At 46.0% G+C, this 20,699-nt stretch overlaps 1 protein-coding gene across 5 annotated transcripts in view; it reads right to left on the bottom strand.

Annotated features, from left to right (window-relative positions):
- Window positions 1–20,699, bottom strand: part of DOCK11 (dedicator of cytokinesis 11) — a 404,878-nt gene that overhangs the window by 178,362 nt on the left and 205,817 nt on the right. For all 5 annotated transcript variants that reach the window (XR_011023561.1, XM_068250928.1, XM_068250930.1 and 2 more), the window contains 4 exons: window positions 16,627–16,805; window positions 7,897–8,013; window positions 5,271–5,346; window positions 396–499 (listed from right to left, as the gene is read on the bottom strand). Coding sequence is in view for 4 of the 5 variants with exons in the window: in XM_068250928.1 (XP_068107029.1) it covers window positions 396–499; window positions 5,271–5,346; window positions 7,897–8,013; window positions 16,627–16,805 (476 nt within the window). In the remaining variant the exon portion in view is untranslated. The remainder of the gene's footprint in view (window positions 1–395; window positions 500–5,270; window positions 5,347–7,896; window positions 8,014–16,626; window positions 16,806–20,699) is intronic.

Genomic DNA, 20,699 nt, shown 5'->3' with positions numbered 1-20,699 from the left:
CGACACATGTGAGGGCAAAAGCGGGCAGTTGCGGACCACAGAGGGGGGACATGTACACAAGCAGCGGGTGTTTGCGGACATATACGCGGCAGTTGTGGACCACCCAGGGGGAACATAGTCACAAGCGGCGGCGGGTGTTTGCGGACCACACGGGGAGCAATGAGCACACACGGGGCAGTGCAGGGAATCCCCGACGTGGCGGCGGGTTGCGGTTTGGAAGTCGGGGATTCCCTGCCTTTGCCGTATAAGACGCAGGGACTTTTTCTCCCCATTTTTTGGGGAGAAAAAGTGCGTCTTATACGGCGGAAAATACGGTATGTGCTGTTTGTTAGTGCATACTGCAAGTTAGTCCAGTGTACGCTATGAAAAAATGATTCCACTTGTGTGAATCTTACATTTTCCCCATTCATGCTAGCCTCGGTCATCCCATCTGCACAAAGCGATCCTCGCGAGTCCTCCCTTTTCATTATGCAGCCATTGGAAAAAGATGAACTGTAACCTTCAAAAATAAAATGGAAGTGAAAAACAGATTAGCCAATGAAAACTATTCTTTGCATGATCTGAGCATATATGTACCCTCTTTCTTTACCTTTCCCTTTCTGAAAAAAGATCAGGAAACAATTCTCAAAGATTGTATTCTACCTTTTGTATTTGATAGTTCAGAGTGAACACTAACTAACTGGAACTGTGAAGTGTAACCAACATCTACCAATCCAAGCTCATACCCTTAAGCCAGTGGCGTAGTAATACAGGGTGCAGAGGTTGCTACTGCACTGAGCCCTTGGACTAGAGGGGCCCACTAAAAGGCCCTTCAAGCACAGTATTTGCTCTTCAATGGTGCTATGCTGGTAATGATCACTTCTATATTTGCTTTGAATAGATGTAATCATTAACAAACTGTTCCTCTTCTCTGCTTACTCTTCTCATACTTTGGATGTCCTTGGCTTTGTTACACCATATGGATTATGTATAATACTTGGGGGGCCCAACGTAAAATTTGCGCTGGGGACGAAAGCTCCTTAGCCACACCACTGCCTTAAAGAGGAACTCCAGTGAAAATAATGTAATAAAAATTGCTTCATTTTTACAATAATTATGTGCAGGCACGTGCACAGGGGGGTGCTCTGGGTGCCCAGGCACCCCCCTTTTTAAAATCTTCATAAAAGGCCCCTCTCGCCGCGCAAAATAAGCCCCGCCCCCGATCGCGCTAAGCCCCGCCCACCCGCGGGAAGCTCCGCCTCTGCCTGGGACACTTTTAAGTAAAGAGGCCCAGACAGGAATCCTAGTGTGGCATACTGACCTCTCCCTCCACCTAGGACCCATACTGACCTCTACCTCCCCCAGCACCCATAGTAACCTCTCTCTCCACCTAGTACCCAGTGACCACTCCCTCCCCTAGCACTCACAGTGAACTCTACCTAGGACCCATACTGACCTCTCCCTACTCAGTACCCACAGTGACCTCTCCCTCCCCCAGCACCCACAGTGACCTCTCCCTCCACCTAGCACCCACATTGACCTCTCCCTCCCCCAGCACCCACAGTGACCTCTCCCTCCACCTGGGACCCACAGTGACCTCTCCCTCCCCCAGCACCCACAGTGACCTCTCCCTCCACCTAGGACCCATAGTGACCTCTCCCTCCCCAGCACCCACAGTGACCTCTCCCTCCGCCTAGCACCCACAGTGATCTCTCCCTCCACCTATGACTCATAGTGACCTCTCCCTCTCCAGCACCCACAGTGACCTCTCCCTCCCCCAGCACCCACAGTGACCTCTCCCTCCACCTAGAACCCACAGTGATCTCTCCCTCCACCTAGGACTCATAGTGACCTCTCCCTCCCCCAGCACCCACAGTGACCTCTCCCTCCCCAGCTCTAGCAGTGATCCTGCCTACCCCAGCACCCACACTGACCTATCCCTCCCAAAGCACCCACAGTGATTTTTCCCTCCCCCAGTGGCTACCCTCCTGTCCCCTGAAGCACCCACAGGGACCTCCCATCCCCAAAGCAGCACCTACAGTGACCTACCCATTGCCAGCACCCACAGTGGCTTCTCCCAACACCCAGCATCCACTCCCTCCTCCAGTAACCACACTGACTTCTCCCAGCTCCCACAGTGGCCTACCCTTCCCCCAGCACCCACACTGATCTCTACCTCCCTTGGCAGCAAATATGCCATTCATAGCAGCACCCATAGTGACCTCCCACCCCCTGCACCCACAATGACCTCTACCTCCCGAGACCCACAGTGATCTCCCCCAAAGGACCCACAGTGACCTCCCTTTCCTCCAGCACCCATACTGACTTCTACTTTCCACAGCACCCACAGTTACTTCTCCCCCCCAGCACCCACAGTGACCTACCCTTCCCCCATCAACCACACTGACCTCGACCTCCCCTAGCAGCAACTATGCCATTCATAGCAGTATCCAAAGTGATCTCCCACCCCCTGCACCCACAGCAATACCACCATTATTCAGCACCCACTTTACACTCAACCAGTAACCCCCACTATAGCTAGCACCCAGTACTTGCACCAAGCAGGACCCAATACTCACATCCGGCCTCAATATGGCACTTAGTACTTGCATCAAACAGCCACATGACACCCAATACCTGCATCCCTTCACCCTATAGCTGGCACCCAGTACTCACAGCTACATGGCACAGTACTTGCACCCAGCTCTGACATGTCACTCACTACTCACACCTGCACACAGCCTCCACATGGCACCCACTCACATAACCAGTACTAGCACCCGAAGTACCTGCACTCAGAACCCACGTGACACACAACACCCACCCAGAGCTAGCACCCAGTGCAGGCATGGCACCAAGTATTTGCACCTATGTGATACCCAGTACCCAACACCCACATATTTCATCTGCACTAGTTCCAGTTGCACTAAGCCTCCACTTCACAGCAAGCACTCACATATGACATCCAGTACTTGCACCCAGAACTCAAAAGGGACTGAGTACCTGCAATCAACACCTACATGATGGTTGATACACACCCATACAGCCAGACTCCACATGACACCCTGTGCCAGCACCCAGAACCCACATGGCACCCAGCATCTGCCTTTAGCACCCACATGACAACAAATACCCCACTAGCCAGCACCCATCATCCATATGTCGCCATGTACTCACTCCCAGTACCCACTTGGCACTCAGTATTTGCACCTAAGACCCACATATACCTATAATCAACAACCACATGGCACAGTACTCACACGTCACCAAGTTCCAAAGCCATTATATGCACCTAGTACCTGTCCATGGCCAGCACCCAAATAGCACCCAGTACCCATCCTTGGTCCGAACCCATACGAGACACAGTACTCTCCCATGGCACACATCCAGACCACACATGGCACTCCCTACTCACTCATGTCCAACACTCACATGGCTCCCTGTACCAATTAGCACTCACATGGCACCCACTATTGTTACGATCTGCTACTCATTCAGCACCCAATACTGCATAGCACCCATTGCAAATAAACACCCAATACAAACTGGACCTCGGTACCCAAAGCAGCTTGACACAGACTTTACTTTGGCATCTCAGCACCCACTGCAACTTACCACAAAGTGAACCTTTGCGTCTTACCATTACTGCATCTGGGCACCCACTGCACCCTGGCACTTACTGCAGTTTTGCATCTACTAATGCTTAGCAACCACTGCATATTGGTAACCACTTCTTTGCCTGAAAAGAGGTTTGGGTGCTGATCAAGAGGGACAGAGGTCCCAGTAATGAAAGGTGAGTCTGTGCCTCCACAGTGGGCTCCACTGTGCCCACTCTAACCCTCTAACCCACTAACAGTGGGCACCTATCACTGCTGATTTGAGGGTGGTAGCACCAAAAGAGTTGGAAGGAGACACAAAGTCTGCCTGATACTGCTATAAAGGTGTGTGTTTGGGGGGGGGGGGGGTTTAAGACTGCCTTATGCTTTCTGGAGAGGGGGTATTACATACACAATTTAGCACGATTTACGATTTCAAATTTGAGCACCACACCCTTGAGGATCCTCTGCATGGCCCTGCCCCTTCCTGCAGCCCCACACTAACCTCTACTTTTCCCATCAGCCACCCCTTCCCCTCATAGCTGGCACCCAGATCTCACACTCATATGACACCAAGTATCTGCACCCAGGCCTAAAATTGCACCCAGTACTCACACCTGCACACAGCTTCCACATGGCACCCACTATCTGCACCAAGTATCCACTTAACCCGTACCCAAACCCAAAGTACCTGCATTCAAAACCCATGTGATGCCCAAAGCCCACCCATAGCCAGCACCCAGTACAGGCATGACGCCAAGTATTCGCACCCATGTCACACCCGGTACCTGCACCCAGCACCCACATGACATCCAGTACATGCACCCAGATCTTACATGGCACTAAGTTTTTGCAATCAACACCCGCATGACACTCGATACCCAACCATAGCCAGAACCCACATGACACTCAGTACTTACACCCAGAACCCACATGGCACCCATCATTTGCATTCAGCAGCATGACAATCAATACCCCCCTAGCCAGAAACGAGGCGGGGGGGGGGGGGGGGGGGGGGGGCATGCAGGGGAAGGCATTGCCAGGCCTCTTTTTTAAATTTGAGCACCCCCCACTTAAGGACCCTCTGCACGGCCCTGATTATGTGAAATAATTGAAAAAGTCAGTGTTTGCCTATTGTAAAATATTTCCTCTCCCTGATTTACATTCTGATATTTATCACATGGTGACATTTTTACTGCTGACAGGTGATGTCAGTGGAAGGAGATGCTGCTTGCTTTTTTGGCAGTTGGAAACAGCTGTTATTTCCCACAATGCAACAAGGCTCACAGACAGGAAATTGTCAGGACCATGGTCCTGGCATCAAACTGTTAGAGGGGTTTCACCAGTATATCAGCCATACAGAGTCCCCCCGATGATCCGTTTGAGAAAAGGTAAAAACTTCTCCTGGGTAAAGGGGTATCAGCTGCTGGTTGGGATGAAGTTTCTCTTTAAGTGCAGACCGTCGGGTCCGACACCCATGCGTGCTACTTAGTCTGGGTAAGTAACAGTAAAATTGCTGTGCAAGGCAATATCATTAAAGCTTGGTGAATTTGCCCCATCATTACAAATCAACATGGCCAGACAAATAGAATGGGGTCAAAGTTGAAATCTTTTGGCAAAAAAAACCCAAAACTTTTAAGGTCATTTTAATAGATTAAACACAATGTTATATGGTCAGAAATCAAACGAACAGACCTGTGTCTTTGTCCATGATCAAGCTTGATCTATTGGATGGAGTGGAGAAGTTGTACATGAACGTGTCCCGGGATGCCTGCAAAGGAATCACAGCATGTCATTTAATAAACAGATTATTTTGGTAAACCTGATGTTATATATGGACAGTTAATGGCACCCCTTGTGCAATGCCCTAAATAATGTTCAGGACAAAGACACATTTTTCTTTAAATGTACCCATCTGATCCCATTCCTCACTAAAATTTTAAATCAAACAATAGACATGATTTATGTGCACATTCCAGACTCAGGGCCAGAGCACACAGCAATAGATGGAAAACAGATCTGTATAAAAACTGATCCATTAACTGGATCGTTTTATATTGGAATTTTTCATCCGTGACCGTGATGAAACCTTAGCGCGCATTCAATGTGATGCATCCGTTAGTCCAGAAAAATCGCTCCCTCCATAAACTTGTGGTCCGTTATGCTGGGAATACATGGTACATTTTTGCGCCCAATCGTTTTCCATGCTCAAATATGTGGGCGATTTTCTTATCTTCCATTCGTTTTTCTTATCTTTTCTCATTGTTCCCTATGCATTATCGAGCGCGGAATCGATCGGGCGGGAGATCGGAAATTCGGATGTCGGAAATTATCAATCGAGCCATCTAAATGGCTCAATCGAGCGGCAAAATGTACTGTGTATTCAGAATCAGAATCATCATTATGGCTGAATGGGCCAAAAGGATCTGTTTAAACAGAGCAATGTGAACAGATCCTATTAATTAACATAGGATCTGTTCACATCCATTAACATTCAGTCCGTAACGGACAGCTAAATGGACCATTTTAAATGCCAATGTGACCAGGCCTTGAAAGTTATTTCCATACATTTTAATTTCGCCATGTAGAAATTACAACTCCTTTTCAGGGCACTTTGATGGAAGCCAACCCACTTTCCTGACAGAAAGCAACTAAAAGACACAGGTGCTTTCAATATTTATTCAACATATTTATTGCAAGAAGCAAATGAGGGACAATTATATGTAGCTTTCTCTGTCATTCTTAGAAACCGGTAGTGATGTAGTGGCAGTGACGTGGAGCGGCCACGCCCCCTCTTCCCCTCCTCGCTACACCGCGGGAACGGAGAGACATCGGAGCAGCCCCGGGTCCTGGCTAGACCGCGGCATGGGTGAATGATCATGGGCAGGCCACAAACACACTGATTTTAAAACAACTGGAATGTAAGTGCAATACTATATTGCGTATTTTTATTAAAAGTTTTAATGTACTATTGGAGCGCTTCTTTCCTCTCTTTCACACATTTTTTTTAAACTAGAAGTGTCAGTGCCTTTTCTTAATTTTTTTTGCTACATATACAGTACATAGCTGGTATTGAGCTGTGTAATCTGGCAAAACATTAAGGTTTTACATTGTTAAGTTTAACAGCCAAACAAACCCAAAACACAACAGTGCAAATATAAAAGAAAAAAACACCAAACCACGTCAAGATAATTGCAATAACATTGGATACTGGCTGGCTTTCAGAGCACTTATGAAACTAATTAGACCAAATAGTCAGATAGTGAACCCAAGCTAAATAGGATAGTGATTAGAAGTGTTGGTGATGTGGCCTGAGAACATTTTTGTTATAAACCACACCTGACCCAAGGTGAAGCTACCTTAGATAAGCCCAGGGGTATATTCATGCTGAATATGGATACCTCTGTGAATTGTCTGTTCCTCTCCTCCTTCCCCCTGGTCCTCGTAATCACTCATTGAAAATTTTGACTTTTAACTAAAGCCATATTTTAAAACATGAAGAGACAGGCAGGCTTGCTGTGATATTCTCTCCTATCACCCTCCCCTTTCTTCTTCTCTACCTTATTAACTTCCCTTAAAAGAGAATCCGTAAGGGGAAAAAAAGCCCCCATGGGGTACTTACCTCGGGAGGGAGAAGCCTCTGGGCTCTAATGAGGCCCCCCCATCCTCCTGTGTAGCCCCGAACTAGCACTGACCGACATCCCCCCCCCCACACCTCCCGAAAATCCACTGACAAGCGTGTCGGTGGGTGCGCGCAGGCAGCACTCAGTGATACTTACCTTTGGGATCCAGCGCCTGGGCAGTACAGCGGACCCGATCAGGCTCTGCTACTTCCGCCAGAGCAAGGGGAAGATGGTAATGCTCCTGCGCTGGTTTGCAAAGGTAAATATATGCCATCTGCTGCTGTGAGGGGGTCCCAGAGCTGGATCCGTGCTGCACAGCAGAAGGGGGAAGCCTCATTAGGATCCAGATGCTTCCTCCTCTCGAACTATGTACCCCCCCCCCCCCCTGGCCTTTTTTGTTTTTTACAGTTTCTCTTTAAGAGGATAAAAATGGAAAGGCGATTGTAGGGAGCATTGCAGCAGGTTTGCCTCCTCCTGGCTGAAAATTTTACCAAAGGTCCAATTATTCAAAGAGTGCTTACAGGGAGCCAGGGAGGGGGTTAGGGGATTTGTAGGATGTTACCGAGGAAAGGATTCAGAATGGACATGCCTCTCTGCTTTCTTTAGGTGGCTTTATCTCGGGTCTGGTGTCCTTCATGGTTAATTCATCTTGAATCCCACACTGAAACAATTCTCTACAGTAGACCTAAAAGACTTACAGAAGTAGACATGGGTGTACAGTGGTACAAGGAGCCTCTTCCAGCAAATCTGGAGATGTTCTCCAATAACATCCCCAATAGAGGCAGGTAAAGCTGGCCAATTTTTCCTTGCTGGTTCTAAAAAACAAATCATGACTTGTCACTTACAGGACAAATGGCATTGCAATACTAGTAAACAATAAAAATCAACTTCAGGCAAAAAATAAAACTGATCGGTGTACTAGCATAAAAACTGCAGATAGAGCTCAACGTGTAAACGATTGAAACTGAGAAATGTTATGATTTTAGGGGGAAAAAAAAAAACACAGGACCATTTTGATGGTCTGTTTTGATACCAGCAACATGTTTGTCAGAACGGGGACAGCACGTATAACTTCAAACTTTAATACATTTTGTAAACATTTTGGGATTAAGGAGACCAGTTGCTGTAATTTTGAAAATAAAATGGTGTCCTATTGTTCACGGTCTCCATTTTCGTGCATTCATTACACGAGTCAAACTTTTTAATAATCTGCCTCTATTTCCATGGAGACATGCTACTGTAATACGTGCAGCACATGATTGACTTCATCTTTCTGAAATAAGCAAGCTGTTCTCTGAAAAAGATGTCTTGATGGCTGCATATTTTGCTTCCTTTTGTTATTTTGCTTCAACATCTGGACAGAGTTGAGCAAAATTCATGTGACACCTTCCTCTTAGATAAATTTAACATATTGGAATAAGAAATAAGTAGATAATAGAAGTGGAAAATAATTTTAATGACATACCAAATTAAAAATAAGTTGATTTCTATTCCAATAACAGATTTTCATTTTATACTTAAGCTGGTCGATTTTTTGCATCAATATCCATCTGTTGATTGAATCTGCTAGAAATCCATGCAGCAAACAATTCCCAATCGACCCATTTTATACCAAAATCGTGCCACATGGAAGATTTTGCTGGAAATGGTGTTGTGTCAGAAGCCCTTCACTAGCGCCATTTGACAGATGCAACAGCAGAGCTTACACCCACTTGTCTGTTGTGTGTGATCCGGTGTTAGTCTTGGAGAGAATCCGAAGACACAACCACAAAAGTTGTTTAGGTGATACCTTTAATGACTAACTGTATAAGATTCCTTTTGCAAGCTGTCAAAACTTTAAGTTTCTTCTTCAGGCATGTTTCAGAGCTGGATCAGGAAGCACTTAACCCTCCTGGCGGTATAAAAAATTCCGCCAGGAGGCAGCGCAGCATTTTTTTTTTTTTTTTTTTTATATCATGTAGCGAGCCTCAGCGGCATCCCCCCGCCCGCTTCGATCGCCTTCGGCGATCTCCGATCAGGAAATCCCGTTCAAAGAACGGGATTTCCTGGAGGGCTTCCCCCGTCGCCATGGCGACGGGGCGGGATAATGTCACCGACGTCGGGACGTCATTGGGAGTCCCGAACCACCCCTCAGCGCTGCCTGGCACTGATTGGCCAGGCAGCGCACGGGGTCTGGGGGGGGGGGGCGCAGCGCGACGGATAGCGGCGATCGAGCGCGGGGCGGCGGCGATCGGTATGCTGACACAGCTAGCAAAGTGCTAGCTGCGTGCAGCAAAAAAAAATTAAACAAATCGGCCCAGCAGGGCCGGAGAAAACCTCCTGCGCGGCTTACCCCTGAAGAAGAAACTTAAAGTTTCGAAAGCTTGCAAAGGAATCTTGTACAGTTAATCATTACAGGTATCACCTAAACAACTTTTGTTGTTATGTCTTCAGATACCCACCTGTAGACATGCGTCTTCTCTCAAATGCCATGCTCTACTTCCTGTCCCTTCTCCCGGGCACCTGTGTCACATCACAAATTCTAGAGGTCAAACACTAGCAGCCTCTAGTGGACACATGTTGCCTGTAGTGTTTGGCCTCTAGTGTTTATCATATGACACAGGCCACAGGGAGAGAAAAGAGAGCCCAGCAGTGGATAGTGCTGAGCAGGAACCCTATATATGCAGGGTCTGTCCTCAGACCTACACATATTCAAAGTCTTAGAAATCTTCCTACATTGCAGTAGGTGAGCCACATGACTTTGGCTAATTCTCGTATTGTTTTAATGAGTCATGCCAGAATGCATTTTCAATAGGTTCCAGTAGTAATTTACGTGCTAGTTAGTGCAGCCCTATATAAATTGTATGCATGAGGACAAAATTCAATAATGTACGGGTCGATTTTGAAACCTTCACTACATATACTTTGATTTAGAATGCAGTAACTAATTATGCTCGTTATTTAAACAAGCACAACTTCCTCTTAGCGCATGCATGCTACGCGCACTAGTGGCAGTGTAGTGTGCCCTCCTTAGCAACGGCCGCTCCTTCCATATGCCGCGCGATAGTGATGTATCGCGGTGGTGATACTTCACTAGCGCAGCAGCTACTATGTTAATTAACATAGCTACTATGTGAATTAGCATAGTAGCGTCCGCGATATGTCTCTATGTGCGGTGTATGGGAGTAGCGGCCGTTGCTAAGGAGGGCACACTACATTGCCACTAGCGCACGTAGCATGCATGTGCTCAGAGGACGTTGCGCTAGTTTAAATAATGAGCATAACTAGATCTACCTTACGCCGATAGGGTTTGTGAATCAAGTCATTAAAGCCTTAATCTTTTTTTTTTCTCTTATATTGTTAAACATGATACATTAGCTGACCTCTCCACATAGCTTTGTAAAACTGCAATGTCTGCAATGACTTGCATAACGATTTGAGTCAACATATCTCTCCTGGGGGCATAATCTGTCTATCTGCTGGCTGGACTGACATATGTTATCCTGTATAGCAGGTTTTCTCCTCAGAACATGCCTAGTGTTGTCACTGCAAGTGCCAGGGGCATAACTACAGGGGAGCAGCCATGCGACCACAGGGGGGCCCAGAGCTGTAAGGGGGCCCAAATACTATTTCACTCCCTCTGATACTGATGTCCATCCTTCAGATCAGGACCCATAGGCAATTCACTTTTCCTGAGTTTTCTCCTAGGTGATATTTTCAAACTTACAAATAAAATGCCCTTTAACCACTTGAGGACCGCCCCCAGCCGATGGGCGGCGGCAAAGTCCGGGCCCAAACGACCGCAATACGCCCATCGGCGGGGGCGGCTGCGGGAGTGGCTATGCGGCGATCGCGTCATTCGTGACGCGATCAGCCGCCGGGGACTCGCTCCGCCCACCGCTCGTAGTAACCCGCCGGCCGTTCGGAAGCGCCGGCGGGTTACTAGCACCCGGATCGCCGCTGCACATATGTATAATAGGCTTTGTAATGTATACAAAGCCTATTATACTGGCTGCCTCCTGCCCTGGTGGTCCCAGTGTCCGAGGGACCACCAGGACAGGCTGCAGCCACCCTAGTCTGCACCCAAGCACACTGATTTCCCCCCCCCCTGCCCCCTGATCGCCCACAGCACCCCTCAGACCCCCCCTGCCCACCCCCCAGACCACTGTTTGCACCCAGTCACCCCCCCTAATCACCCATAAATCACTCCCTGTCACTATCTGTCAACGCAATTTTTTTTTATCCCCCCCCCTGCCCACTGCCCCCTCCTGATCACCCCCCCACCCCTCAGATTCTCCCCAGACCCCCCCCCCGTGTACTGTATGCATCTATCCCCCCTGATCACCTGTCAATCACCTGTCAATCACCCGTCAATCACCCCCTGTCACTGCTACCCATCAATCAGCCCCTAACCTGCCCCTTGCGGGCAATCTGATCACCCACCCACACCAATAGATCGCCCGCAGATCCGACATCAGATCACCTCCCAAGTGCAGTGTTTACATCTCTTCTCTCCTCTAAACACCCACTAATTACCCATCAATCACCCCCTATCACCACCTGTCACTGTTACCCATCAGATTAGACCCTAATCTACCCCTTGCGGGCACCCAATCACCCGCCCACACGCTCAGATTGCCCTCAGACCCCCCCTTATCAATTCGCCAGTGCAATATTTACATCTGTTATTCCCTGTAATAACCCACTGATCACCTGTCAATCACCTATCAATCACCCCCTGTCACTGCCACCCATCAATCACCCCCTGTCACTGCCACCAATCAATCAGCCCCTAACCTGCCCCTTGCGGGCAATCTGATCACCCACCCACACCAATAGATCGCCCGCAGATCCGACATCAGATCACCTCCCAAGTGCAGTGTATACATCTCTTCTCTCCTCTAAACACCCACTAATTACCCATCAATCACCCCCTATCACCACCTGTCACTGTTACCCATCAGATTAGACCCTAATCTGCCCCTTGCGGGCACCCAATCACCCGCCCACACGCTCAGATTGCCCTCAGACCCCCCCTTATCAATTCGCCAGTGCAATATTTACATCTGTTATTCCCTGTAATAACCCACTGATCACCTGTCAATCACCTATCAATCACCCCCTGTCACTGCCACCCATCAATCACCCCCTGTCACTGCCACCCATCAGAATGACACTTTGTGAAAAAAAACAATTAAAATCAATTTCCGCTAACTTGTGACAAAAAAAAAAAATCTTCTATGAACTCACCATCCTCCTAACGGAATACCTTGGGGTGTCTTCTTTCTAAAATGGGGTAATTTGTGGGGTTCCTATACTGTCCTGGCATTTTAGGGGCCCTAAACCGTGAGGAGTAGTCTTGAAACGAAATTTCTCAAAATGACCTGTGAAATCCTAAAGGTACTCATTGAACTTTGGGCCCCTTAGCGCAGTTAGGGTGCAAAAAAGTGCCACACATGTGGTATCGCCGTACTCAGGAGAAGTAGTATAATGTGTTTTGGGGTGTATTTTTCCACATACCCATGCTGAGTGGGAGAAATATCTCTATAAATAGACAATTGTGTGTAAAAAAAATAAAACAATTGTCATTTACGGAGATATTTCTCCCACCCAGCATGGGTATGTGCAAAAATACACCCCAAAACACATTATACTACTTCTCCTGAGTACGGCAATACCACATGTGTGGCACTTTTTTGCAGCCTAACTGCGCTAAGGGGCCAAAAGTCCAATGAGCATCTTTAGGCTTTACAGGGGTGCTTACAATTAGGCACCCCCCAAAATGCCAGGACAGTGAACACACCCCACAAATGACCCCATTTTGGAAAGTAGACACTTCAAGAAATTCAGAGAGGAGCATAGTGAGTCCGTGGCAGATTTCATTTTTTTTTTTGTCGCAAGTTAGAAGAAATGGAAACTTTTTATTTTTCTTTTTTTTTGTCAGAAAGTTTCATTTTCCGCTAACTTGTGACAAAAAATAAAATCTTCTATGAACTCACCATGCCTCTCACTGAATACTTTGGGATGTCTTCTTTCCAAAATGGGGTCATTTGGGGGGTATTTGTACTATCCTGGAATTTTAGCCCCTCATGAAACCTGACAGGTGCGCAGAAAAGTCAGAGATGCTTGAAAATGGGAAAATTCACTTTTGGCACCATAGTTTGTAAACGCTATAACTTTTACCCAATCCAATAAATATACACTGAATGGTTTTTTTTTTAATCAAAGACATGTAGCAGAATAACTTTCGCGCTCAAATGTATAGGAAATTTTACTTTATTTGAAAAATGTCAGCACAGCAAGTTAAAAAAGTCATTTTTTTGCCAAAATTCATGTCTTTTTTGATGAATATAATAAAAACTAAAACTCGCAGCAGCAATCAAATAGCAGCAAAAGAAAGCTGTATTAGTGACAAGAAAAGGAGGTAAAATTCCTTTAGGTGGTAGGTTGTATGACCGAGCAATAAACCGTGAAAGCTGCAGTGGTCTGAATGGAGAAAAAGGCTCTGGTCCTTAAGGGGCGAAAAGACTGTGGTCCTTAAGTGGTTAAGCCACCAGCAAGCAAGAACGTGATTGGTACTTTTTCAATTGCAACGTGATAAGAAGTTATTTTAAATAGAAGAAGAAAAATTATCTCCTAGGAGAAAACTCAGGAGAAGAAGTGAATTGCATATGGCCCAGGTGTTTGTTTGGCTGCACTTGTTATGGGTGTGAAGACTATGGGGGTCACACTTGTCTTATGACCCTTGTGAGATGCACTCCAAGGCTGTGAGAGTCACAAGGGGTAGGCAAGGAAAGGGTGTGAGCATTGTGGGGCCCATCAAAGTTTTGCTGGGGGCCCCATGATTTGCAGTTACGCCACAGGCAAGTGCTTTACTTTTTTAGTACAGATCTGTCTATGATGAGGGAGAGAATTGAATAGGGGAGTGATAACAGCTGTTGTGATGTTTAAAATAAGATGACTGTAATGGAAAACTATGGTGGCAGCTTTTCCACATTGACACCTGCACTGAAAGGGAAGAAGTGTGTCCCTTGGGTATGGGATGTGATTATATATAAAAGGACTGATACAGATGCTAAGTCAATACCTTTTGTGGACTTTGTTAATTATTTTGCTGACAGTTAAGGGTTTTCAGCAGAATTAAGTTTGACGTAAATTGCTTGATAACAGCCTGGCATGGCAAGCTGATTCGTCCCTCTCTGACTGGAAATCATTTGGTCAGTGATCAGTTCCTTTCACACCAGCCAATCGCGGCTATTAACATGGGCACTTATGGAGGCACCCAAACATCCCCGAATTTCCTGCTCTGTATACAGGTAAACTTCTATAAAGAAACGCAGAGGCACTCAAGCTTTCACACGCACTGGCGTAACAATAGGTGATGCAACCCCTGCCGTCGCGGGGCGGGGGGGGGGGGGGGAGGGGGGGCGGGTCCCCCCTAGGGCCCGCTCAGGGACTTTCGGGGGGCAGGAGGGGTCACAGTATAAGAGGAGAGCGTGGCCGCAGATTGGTGGGGAGGGGGGATATTCCCCCCCTCCCTCACCTCGGGTTCTCCTCTCAGCGCTCCCCCTCCTGCAATCATTGGTGGCAGCGGGCAGCAGCAGCCTGAATACATTACCTCCTTCTCGCCGGAACTCTTCTGTTCTCTGAGAGCTTCATGCAACTTCCTGTGTAAACAGGAAGTTGCTCTTAGAGAACGGAAGAGCTCCGGCGAGAAGGAGGTAATGTATTCAGCTTGCCGTCGCCGCTGCCACCAATGATTGCAGGAGGGGGAGCGCTGAGAGAAGAACCCGAGGTGAGGGAGGAGGGGGGGGGGGAATGTCCCCCCTCCCCACCGATCTGCCACACTCTCCTCCTATGCTGCGACCCCTCCTGCCCCCCGAAAGTCCCTGAGCAGATTTTTTTTTTTTTGCAGGGGGGGCCCGGGGATTTCTAGGTACGCCCCTGTTCACACGGCATGTAGTAAGGGACTTTTACTGACCTGAACAGAAATGTGCCTTCTTAAAAAAGAAAGGTTTTTGCGATTATTCAGGTTGGAGTGAACATATGAGCTCTGTACAATTTCCAAGCTGACACATCATTCATTCCAGCAGTTCTGGAGGTGTGCTTTGGCTTTCAGGTACAACAAAGGGATGATTTGCATAATCAGCAGTGATGCATTGTGGGAGACCACATATATTCACTCGAACCTGAATTGCAAATACCTTCTGTTTTAACGAGGCACATTTCTGTTTTGCATAGCGTTTTAGAAAGAGGGCTTTTTAATCCTTTTTTTTAGCAGCTTACACTCCTAGGAGTTCTGGTTCACCATGAGCTTTTTGGGAAATCTGTTACTGACCTGAGGAATTGAACTACAGTCATGATACGTGTTGTCCACTGTGCTAATATTATCCTTGTTATACGCCTGCTTACTTACCCACCCGTAAAGGGCAACAGTTTTACTTTTATTGACTTTGGGCGCCTCCCAGTCCTTCAATTTTGCAGTGCAGAATACATTCATTTATGAGTACATTATACAAATGTGATCGTTTATGCTTCGTTTTGCCCATGGCTATCACATCTTTTTGAATTGGGTGATAAAGCAAAGACGACAAAATCCTTGAGTTCCCTTTTACACCTACCGTGTTGTGCACCTCATTGCAATGGCCAAGTCAATGGAACATGACACACTTCCAGCAATGCAATAGAAGTACTCCAGCTAATGCAGAAGCTGCCGCGTGTTACAGTCTACAGCAGCGGAATCACTGGAAGTCATTGGTAACCTGAACACTTTGAATTTTTGACGCCTTTGCGGTGCACATGCACAGATGCAGATCTTCAGATGATGTACTTCCTATCGAGAAGTATACATGTGAGTGAATGGTGTGACTTTTTGAAGGCAGGTTGCCTCCAATTTCCCTGGCAACACTGTCTGCCACATATAATAAAGTGTGTTTTATGGTTCAGAGCGATGTGTTGCAAGAGCTGCTCGCAAATCGCATCTCACCATGTGTAAAAGGACCCGGAAAGGAAATAAAACCGGTATTAATGGCACCAAAAAAAGCTTACTGAGTCATCTCCAATGAGCCGATATGAGAAACAGCTTTTAAAGTGGACCTGAACTCAGAACTTCCTCTCAGCTCTAAAAGATCATCAACAGCATAAATAACACATGTTTTTGTTACAGCTGATACATATCCTGCAATAAATTTGCAGTGTGTCTACTTCCTGCTTTCATGGAAGCAGACATATTGTTAACATCCTGTGTTTACAAATGAGCTCTCTGCCGTGGCAGACAGCTGATACCGCTAAGGGATCAAATTACAACTTGTGACTAGTCACAGATGAGGGGGAATTAGACAAGCTAAACTCTCTAAGTGCATACAGTGTGCATGTCTATGTTTTCCTTCTATCCAGTGCAGGAGTTCAGGTCCACTTTAAATAAAAACTCTTGCTGGTGAAGCCATTACCTTGTGCTGATACCGGTTATCGAAAGCATGCTTGATAAGCAGATGTTTGAGGGTGGAGATAGCAACGTATCTGATCTCATAATTATCCTGAAGGGCTTGTGATACTTCTCTCAACAAAAGGCCAACCAGGAAGTGATACTTGCAATAATCATCTGTCAAATTGCACTCAAGATTTACATCTGCAGAGAAAACAAAAACAGAGAAGTACTGGTAATGACATTTTAATGACTACTGGCAGGTCCTCAGCAACAGAAACTGTATGTTTTTATCATTTATTAAAGTCATTCAGCATGTTGCAGAAACTATGCAGCAAAGAAGTGCAAAAAGCAGCCTAGATCAAATCATCAAACTGCAGCATAAAGAGCACCTCCGGCCAAAAAAAAAGGATTGAATGGCAATACATACAGTATATGTAGTCTATCATAGAAATCAGGCTGGGTCTCGACCTGGATTTAAGGCCTGGTGGCCACTTTTATTGTAGATATCACAGTGAAAAACACACAACGTTTCGACCTCAAGGGTCTTTCTCAAGTGCTTACAGACTGTATGTGCAACACCTATATATATAAATCATAAAACACACCCCCCTAGGGGCGGGCACAATACTTAAAGAGACAAGCCATATAGAATTCACTTCATAGGAAACATTTTAAATTGTATGCCTCATTCATGCCATTTGGCGCAAGAGTACCAAGATCAAAGATCCATTTACTTTCTCTACGCAGTAGAGAGATTAGCGGGTCCACACCCTCCTATCTTTAGATGTTGTGACACAGCCCAGCGATCTATTGATCAACATTAGTGGATATAACTTTACGGCTGCAGAAGTATCTATCCTGAACAAGGGACTGAGTTTTGTGCCCTCCTTCTGTCAACCGTTTTTCGACTTGAAAGTGGATATTTACAAGTTGGTTAGGAAATTAAAGTGGAAGGTATGGCATTTTTTGAAGAAACCTTCTAACAGTTTAGTACTAAACGCACGTGATGGGACATGTGATGATGTTCCGGATAGGCTTAAGACTGGGAGTAAGTCTGAGGCACCTTTGAATTGCCCGGCTATAGATGTATTTGAGACTTTGCTGTTGAATAAATTAGAGAAGATATGGACTAAGGATAAATATCGCAATATGCATAATGTCCCTCTGGTAGAAAGACAGGCGTTGCAGAATCTGCGGAACAACCAAGAGGTTATATTTAAAAAAGCGGATAAGGGGGGTGCTTTGGTGGCTCAATCAAGAGTTGATTACGTGTCAGAGTTGGAAAGACAAGTGAATGATGCCACGACATATAAAAGATTGCACAGTGACCCTTCATTAAATATTAAGGAGGAGATTGAGGCTTTGTTGTCCCAATCTTATGATAGTGGCCTGATTTCTAGTGAACTGGCGGGTGCATTGAAGAAGGATACATATAGAGTGCCGATGCTGTATACACTCCCTAAGGTCCACAAAAATTTATTACATCCGCCTGGCAGACCAATTTTGTCTGCAGTAAATTCACTATTGGAACCTTTGGGTGTGTATATAGATTCAATATTGCAACCGGAGGTTTGGTCTAATCCCCGATGCCTTAGAGATACTACTCATTTCCTCTCATTTTTGGAACAATTGACTGCAGATAATGTGACATTTTTGGTTAGCCTGGACGTGGTTAGTCTATACACAAATATCCCTCATATTGAGGGTGTGGCAGCAGTAAGAAATGTTTTTGCAGAAAAGGGAAACGTAAACATTGATCAAATGCTATTCACGGTAACCTTATTGGAATTCTGTCTAAAGTCTAACTACTTCAGGTGTGGTCATGATTTTTTCCTACAGGTCCAAGGAGTCCCTATGGGGGCCCCGTATGCGCCAAGTCTGGCTAATGTATACATGGCAGAGTTTGAGGCTAAATTTATGTTAAAGAATGAATATTTTGCTAAGTACAGTAAGGGCTTCTGCAGGTACATTGATGACCTCTTTTTTTGTTGGACAGGGCCCGAGCAACTTTTGCTCGATTTTTTCACAAGCCTCAACCTCTGCCATGATACATTAAAATTCACGCTGGAATATAATGCTACCAAGTTGCATTTTTTGGATGTGGATGTTGAGATAAGGGGAGGCACTCTTGAAACAGACCTATTCCGCAAGGAGACAGATAGGAACAATGCGTTATTAGCGAGTAGCTGCCACCCCCCACCATTGATTAAAGGGCTCCCCAAGAGTCAGCTCATTAGAGCACGGAGAATTACATCCAGCGATGAAAAGTATCAGAAACAGTCCACCAGAATAGTGGCAGACTATGAGAAGCGAGGATATCATAGGGAGAGAATTGAGGAAACAGCCGCCCAGGTAGCGAGAATGGACAGGAGCGATCTGAGAATGAGAAGGGTAGGTAGAAAGGAGTCCCATGAGGGGGTACAATTTATCTTGACATACGATAACCATGCGGCGGACATCAAAAAATGTCTGCTTGGAGCTTGGTCAGTGGTGGAGACGGATCCGCTGCTATCTAAAATATTCCATTCCCCACCTAGAATGGTATTTAGGAAAGGAAAAAGCATTAGAGATCAGCTAGTGAGAGCAGATTTAAAAGAACCTTGCAAGACCGCCACCTCATTTATTCCCCGCCGTAAAGGTACATTCCCGTGCATGAGCTGTCAGAATTGTTCATCCATCATTCGGGGTGACCATGTCACTCATACTACAAAAGGGACAAAGATCAACATCAAAGGTAATTATTCATGTACTACGATTAATGTAATTTACTTGCTAAAGTGCCCTTGCGGAATGGGTTATGTAGGGCAGACGTCCAGAGATGGGAGGAGAAGGATTAACGAGCACAGGAGTAACATTAGGAATTATAAAAAAGATATGGAGAAGAGGGAAAGAGAAAAAACTAAAGATATGTTTGAATCTCCCGTAGGTCGCCATTTTCATGAATGTGGACATGTGGTGGGCGATCTGAGGTGGTGCATACTGGAAAAAGTGTTTCCGCAGGAGGGTGTGGACCCGCTAATCTCTCTACTGCGTAGAGAAAGTAAATGGATCTTTGATCTTGGTACTCTTGCGCCAAATGGCATGAATGAGGCATACAATTTAAAATGTTTCCTATGAAGTGAATTCTATATGGCTTGTCTCTTTAAGTATTGTGCCCGCCCCTAGGGGGGTGTGTTTTATGATTTATATATATAGGTGTTGCACATATAGTCTGTAAGCACTTGAGAAAGACCCTTGAGGTCGAAACGTTGTGTGTTTTTCACTGTGATATCTACAATAAAAGTGGCCACCAGGCCTTAAATCCAGGTCGAGACCCAGCCTGATTTCTATGATGGACTGTTGCTACACCTCTGGTGGATACAGGTGGTGACTGGTCGACTCCCTGGTGAATACAAATTTGGGTTGCAGTTGCAAGGTATTTCCTATTGCTTTAGTATATGTAGTCTATGCAGTGTGTACAATTAGATAAACATATAACGTTTTCATCTGGTACGTCGTAGTGGACAGAACAGACTCACATTTATATTTGTAGAAGCACTTCCTTATTTCTCCTCATGCTGAATACTTGCTAAAGTACACCCTCACCATTGTGTCCTCCCCTCCAGCCTGGTTCCATCCCCTGCCCCTCCCTGCCCTGCTCTCTGCCTGCCTGGATCAAAGTACTGCTCTTTTCACAGTGTGTAAGGAGAGGAGAGGAGAGGCAGGAGAACTGCTGCAGCCTGTCTTATGTCTGTTTGCTTTCATTCTTATTTCAGATGTCTGTCTGCCTGCCTGTAGTAGATCACATGGACATGGGGGGTGGAGTTATGACATCAATCCCCCAGCATCCTTTGCACCTATGGTTTGGAAAGAAAAAAAATCGCCCAATTTCACACATGGGGCGGGGATTTCAAGTCCACATGAGGAAAATGGATCCTGGGGGTGGGAAAATCAAACTTTATTATGTGTGAATTGATATACTGTATCTTGGCAACTTATTAGGTGTAAAGCAAACTGTAATTTATAATGTAGGTACTCTCTTAAACCAAACCTGTTGTAAGAGAAAGAGAATTGCTGACGCCGTTCAATATAGTGCTATTTTCTTATGCTGGATAC

Source organism: Hyperolius riggenbachi, chromosome 8 (assembly GCF_040937935.1).
Source record: "Hyperolius riggenbachi isolate aHypRig1 chromosome 8, aHypRig1.pri, whole genome shotgun sequence".
Classification (NCBI taxonomy): domain Eukaryota; kingdom Metazoa; phylum Chordata; class Amphibia; order Anura; family Hyperoliidae; genus Hyperolius; species Hyperolius riggenbachi.
This window is presented reverse-complemented; position numbering and strand designations above follow the sequence as displayed.